General features: G+C 44.9%; 2 protein-coding genes across 9 annotated transcripts in view; one reads left to right on the top strand and one right to left on the bottom strand.

Annotated features, from left to right (window-relative positions):
• lyrm2 (LYR motif containing 2) overlaps positions 1-1,158 on the top strand; it is a 6,393-nt gene extending 5,235 nt beyond the window's left edge. For 2 of the 4 annotated variants that reach the window (XM_051409964.1, XM_051409963.1), the window contains exon 4: positions 375-1,158. The gene's annotated coding sequence lies outside the window, so the exon portion shown is untranslated. The other 2 variants (XM_051409966.1, XM_051409965.1) reach the window with 1 other exon arrangement.
• ankrd6b (ankyrin repeat domain 6b) overlaps positions 1-6,000 on the bottom strand; it is a 58,411-nt gene that overhangs the window by 1,569 nt on the left and 50,842 nt on the right. For 3 of the 5 annotated variants that reach the window (XM_051409884.1, XM_051409888.1, XM_051409885.1), the window contains 3 exons: positions 2,514-2,627; positions 1,778-2,081; positions 1-922 (listed from right to left, as the gene is read on the bottom strand). The exon at positions 1-922 is cut by the window's left edge and continues 1,569 nt beyond it. In XM_051409884.1, coding sequence (XP_051265844.1) covers positions 336-922; positions 1,778-2,081; positions 2,514-2,627 — 1,005 coding nt within the window. In that variant the 3' untranslated portion in view covers positions 1-335. The remainder of the gene's footprint in view (positions 923-1,777; positions 2,082-2,513; positions 2,628-6,000) is intronic. The other 2 variants (XM_051409886.1, XM_051409889.1) reach the window with 1 other exon arrangement.

Here is a 6,000-nt window from a genome sequence, read left to right as displayed (position 1 = left end):
GTAACTAACTTAAGATGTGCCTATATGGCACCATATTCAAACTGGGGTTGTCTTTTCTAGCGTAGCACGTAGCATACCAAAGTACAGGTGAAAAAGGGGGCAGGTCTTAAAGGTCAATCACACAATGTTTTTATGTATGTAAAGCCAGTTTGAGTGTTGCATCACCTCTTACTGTCCACGTCAGTGGATTGTAAACACTGTCACTAAGACACTGGAGTAAAGTACAGCTAACGTCCACTAGAGAACAACCACTCAGCCTGCAGAACCCTGGTGTGGACAGCAGAGCACATTGGTCATTCCAAATCTAATCTCACATAGCTTGATAGTGACGTGTGTTAGCAGTCATCGTGTCTGTTTGTCCTCAACATGCGCAGCTCGTCCTCCAGATAAGTGATCCTCTCGACCAGAGCGGCCCTGTCAGCCTGAGCCCTCTGATTGGCCTGCCAGCGAGCCTCCTGCACCTTCCTCTCGTACCAGCGCTCCATCTGCGTCGACACCGCCTCAAAGAAGTACTGGGTCACCTCCAGAGCGTGCATGTTGTCCCTCTCCTGAGCAAAGGAGGGCTCACTGGGCTGGTCTCCAAAGACCTCTAGAGTCCTGACCCCTGTGGCCCCCCTGGACTTAGTCCTGCCCTGGGAATGCTTCTTATGGTGCTTCCCTCTGTCCCGCCCTCGCTCCCTGTCTCTGAGGCCAGCTTCAGTCCTGCTGCTGCAGCGGCGCTCTGTGGCCGGAGACAGGCTGCTGGCTCTGTGATTCCTGCCCGCCCTCGCCCCGTGCTCCACATCCTGCTGGTCCTGGTTCTTCTTCTGGGTGTCGATGGAGATGACCGAACGCTCCTTCGGCCTAACCACCTGAACTGATGACAGCGGGCTCTTGGCTGCTGCAGGAGAGGTGACTTCTGTAGTCTGAGCCTTATCACCATCTGTTCAGTGTTCAACAGACATTCAGTCAGAACCCAGTACAGTATTCTCTCATTCAGATGGTTCTCTCTGCCAGCAATGTTATTCTAAATAAACAGCTCATGCACTGTTCTCTCATACACCTGTGTTAACTAAAGAAGGAAGCCGCTCTTAGCAATGTCAGCTAGAATTGATTTGGAATGTATGTTAAATTATATTCAACTGAAATATTCTATAATAAAGTCATTTGTTTAAGAAAGCAGCCTCCGGAGTACCTTTGAGTCATATTGAGACACAATTCAAATTTTGATTTCAGCTCAGAAATTCAGCCACCATATCATTGATTAATTCAGTCTCGGTCTAAATAGTCCCTATTGGTCGGCCTCTAGTTATTCAGGCCAAAATGATTATTAAATTGTTAAAGAGTTTACTCGACTATACCTTTATACTTTATTACTCATTGGTTGAGATAATTGTTAATTATCTGCACAAAAAAACCTGTTCTTCACAAATTTCTTTTTACAATTATCACGCATTTAGTAATTTAAGACATTTCTGCTTGCTATTATTTAACTACTGATATTTTTGAGAGCAGGGTGTCTAAACAAATCCAATAATCTGAATTTTAGGCTTTGAAGATTCTACTTCCAATTTTCCTTCATTCTTTTTAGCCAGTATGGAGATAAAATATGTATTAAATTGCATTTAATATGGTCCTAAAAAGTCTTAAATGTAACCTGTTGAAAGCTGCACAAACCCTGGCATTTTTTGGCCTGATTATATGTAGTGTATATTTTAGCATTCATTTCCAGGCTGTTTGATGTGGAATAAATAAAGATTTGAGTCCCTTTGAGAGCTTGTGGTTGGTGAGGCGTTACCTGGAGAGCTCTCCACGTGAACCACAAAGTAGTGGTTGGCCGAGCCGCCCTCTGCCACAGTGGCCTCCCCCCGGCCTGAGTCCAGGGGGACGGGGCTGTCGTGGAGCTCCAGGCACTGGGAGCTGCCAGCCTGGGCAGAAGACAGCACGGTGAGGCTGGCTCCGTCGGTTTCATTCAGGCCCTCGGCCGCAGAGGAGGAGCGCCGCAGCTTGGTGCTGCCGCTGGGGTCTCCGGTGAAGCGGACCTCCATGTTCTGCAGCTTGGACAGACACCAGCTCTTCAGCTCACTGACCAGGGACGCCTGCTTGAAGGGCACATAACACCACACAGAAGGGGTTCTATGACTTTATGGAACCTTTATTGAGAGGAGCAGCTGCTGATAAAAATTTAAGGCAAATTTCTACATCACGTCACACTGTTGTACATAAAAGATCACTGAGGTTTTCTGCTCCCCTGAGACCGCTGTGGAAAAATGGGCTATGGTGAGAACAGCCAAGCGCAGCACGGAACCAAGCTCTACTTCTGTACAGCCTCTTTATTTACTTCTCTACATGAATTTACCAGAGTGAAAAGCAAATACAGCAGGTATAGATCTCAAACCAAATTCATACTTGCAATAAATGTAAAGCTACACAACGTTCCCACAGCACTGTAAACGCCATGTGCTGCTGTGTTCACAGGGTTATGGATCGACCAGTGATGACTTCAGACTCACTGTGCTGGTTGCTAGTATTACCTGTCTCTTCTCTGCCTCCAGCCTCTCCTGCAGGGCCCGCTGCTCGATCCTCTGTAGACACTCGCTCCTCTCTGCCGACACTCGCTCCACCGTCATCTTATCAAGAGCTCGGATCTGATGGTGACACCACGAGGCACAGATCAGGAGTGAAACAACAGCAGGGATAACGGTAGCAGTTCAGACGGCTTCAGACAACAGTGTTCTCCCAACTCTCTGTCAGCAGTCTGTTTGTCCTGCTCCTGTTCCAACCTGACAATTGAGTGCTGCAGGGATGCCGTATTTCTGTAGGCCAACCAGGAAGTTCACATTGCCCTGGTTCCTTCAGCAAAAAGCCACTGTGATTTTTCCATTGGATATTGGATTACTGCACAAAATAAACTGAGGGCTATGGTAAATCATAAAGGTTTATGATACTTTTCAGTTCAGACAATCGACATATGAAAGATGGATGATGTGTCTCCACTTCCTCCCACTGTACAAAAATGAAGCCAAACTATCCAGAGTCTGCACAGTTGTTATAGGAGTTGGAACCACGGCATCAAAGTTCCGCCCGTACACCACTATACACCATCACAAGCAGGGCTCAGGTGTCAATCATAGCGTGAAACCCCTCTTTTTATAGCTAATAATAATAATAATACTAATCAACTGATCAAAAAAATTAACACTTGAACATACATCAGCGTGGTAAGAACTACCAGAAACCATCTTTGGGAGAAATTTATTTGACGTGTAGTTTGATTTATTGGCCCTGTCCCATCTGCTAACATGTTCTGCAGTCAGCCACTGGGGGGCGTTAAAGAGATTTAGGCTTCACTTTCAGAGAGCTTTATATATGTCAATGGTTAAGACCCTGTTTTGTTCAGCAAGTCTGTCTGTCTCTGTCTCTCTCTCTCTTTTCAATTCAAAATGGGCTTTATTTATTGGCATGAAAGTTTTTAAAAAACAATATTGCCAAAGCAAAGTATTCAAATACAATACAATATATCAAAGATATAAACATTATTATTATATGAACATTATATTAGTTATATACAGTGTGTGTGTGTGTGTGTGTGTGTGTGTCTGTGTGTGTGTGTGCGTGTGCCTCGATCACTCACTGTCCCTCAGGTTGTGGCATGTTAATACATACTGGGCAGCAAGGTGTGTCTGCTCTCCTTCTCCGAGGAGTATTTTTAATTTGGAGAGGTCGTTCAGCTCTTTGAAATCTGGAACCAAAGAGCTGAACTTGTTCAAATACATTTTTCTTGTATCATTTAATTTTGTACATTGTAGGAGAAAGTGCATCTGTCTCAACCTCACCTGTCGAACAGTGACCACATTTTCTGTTTTCTTTTGGTTGCCATGATTTTTTGTGTCTTCCTGTTTGGATTGGCAGTTTGTGGTCACTGAGCCTGTACTTGGTTAGGATCTGTCTCTGCTTTCTATCTCTGACAGTAGAGAGATATTCTGCTCATTCATAATCTCTTTTAAGGGCAAGATAACATTCCAATCTACTCTGGCTTTTAGTTGTTTCTTCCCAATGGTCCAGATAGCTTTCTTTACGTTGTGCTATAATTTGAATTACTCTGATTACTGTTTGTAGAGCAGTGTTGTTATGAGGCTGGTCAGAGTGTGTCTGAGAGGGGGCAGTTAGCCTCAGTACCAACTGACATAGGGGACTCTTTTCTGGGCTCAGCTCTTGGGTTTGGAGGGCTTTGGAGTGGAGGGTGTCTCTGGGGCTGGATTTCAGGTGGTTAAAAAAGTTGAGCGTTCTCTTCTGAATGTTAATTATCAGTGGGTATCTGCCTAATTCTGCTCTACATGCATTTGTTGGTGTGTTTCTGTGTACGTGTAAAATGTATCTGCAGAATTCTGCATGTAGAGATTCTGTTGGATGTTTGTCCCAACGGGTAAAGCTCTGATGACTGAGTGGACCCCATACTTCACTACCGTACAGCGCAATGGGCTGGATGACACTATCAAATATTTTAAGCCAGATTTTTATTGGAATATTGAAATTATAAAATGTTCTCTTAATTGCATAAAGAGCTCTTTGAGCTTTTTCTTTTAGTGCATTCACTGATCACTGATACATGATCAGGTTCAATTCCTGTACGTCCATTTAGATCTCCAGTTAGAAGTACATTTCCCTGGGCCTGGAAATAGGCGATTTCTGACTTTAGTTTGTCAAAAATGTCCTCTTCAAAATAAGGAGAATCCACTGGGGGTATGTAAATTGCACAGAGGTATAGATCCCTATCAGTTATGCCTAGGGTTTGATCTAATCTCAACCAAATGTGCGAATTACCCTGTTTTACTGGTGAGCTCTGATTGCAAAGATCTCCTTTATACCACACCAAACCCCCCCCCGATGTTCTGCCCTTGCGTATGTTTTTTAGTTTTATGGAGGGCACCATGACTTCATTATATCCTGGGGGACAGTGAGTGAGCAAATCATCTTGACACCATGTTTCTGTCAATACAATGATATCAACGTCTTTGATAGATTTCATGAACTCAGGGTTTCCACTCTTCAGCTCAAAGGTTGAGGAGTGGAGACCCTGAGTATTCCAACAGCTTATATGAAATGAACGCATCAAAAAGAAAACAATCAAAATGAACCTGTATAGTGAGACAAATATTTAAAAAACCTTCTACCATCTATATATTTAAAATAATAATTTGATATTAATTCCATGGAGATGTACTATTTTCAATAATATTACCATTGTACTGACTACTACTATTGCTATTACTATTACTAACTAACAAATATATGTCCATGTTGTTTTGTAACTCAAATGGGAAAGTGCTCTGAGTAAATATATCTTAGCTGGACAGAAGCCGGGTGCACAGGGTGTGCAGCATCTCCCTGATGTCTCTCAGCTCACAGGTAGCGGGGGGAGGGGCTGTGACAGCAGGCCGGGCTACAGCTGCAGCATAGCTCTGCTGCTGTGGGTGGGGAGGGGGACGTGCTGCTCCATGGCTCTGTGGCCGATGCTGTATAAGATATGCACCTTCTCTCTGTGTAGATGGAGTCCATCGTAGAGGTCCCAGGTGCCAATGGTTGGATGGAGGGCCAGGTGGACGTTGGGTAAGGTGGCACAACCTCTTCTGATCTTCATATTGATGTCATGGATGACGTGAGGAGGGGTGTCTGTCCTAGGCAGCAGGGTGGAGATCACGATGCGGGTGTCAGGGAATTCCTTGGTGGCCTGCTCCACCATCTTCCTCACTGCCTCAGCAGTGTCCCTTCGGAGGTTGTGCAGGTCGTTTGTTCCTGTGTGGATCACCAGGCATTGAGGGCTCCCGAGGGTCTCCTTTCTCAACAGCTCCATTGCCTGGCCTGTGGTGCTTCAACGTTTAGACAGCACTTTCTTAGAAGGAAAAAGCTTGTTGGTGTCCAGGAATTTCCCGTTTGAGTCAGCCAGCAGGACCACTTGTGGGGCTTGTTCTTCAGGCTGAGTGGAGGGCAGCTGGGATGGACAGAGTTGGCTGTTGGGAG

The sequence above is a fragment of the Dicentrarchus labrax genome, unplaced genomic scaffold (genome assembly GCF_905237075.1).
Source record: "Dicentrarchus labrax unplaced genomic scaffold, dlabrax2021, whole genome shotgun sequence".
Taxonomy (NCBI): Eukaryota; Metazoa; Chordata; class Actinopteri; family Moronidae; genus Dicentrarchus; species Dicentrarchus labrax.
The sequence above is the reverse complement of the archived record's forward strand: the minus strand, read 5'-3'. Positions and strand labels throughout refer to the sequence as shown.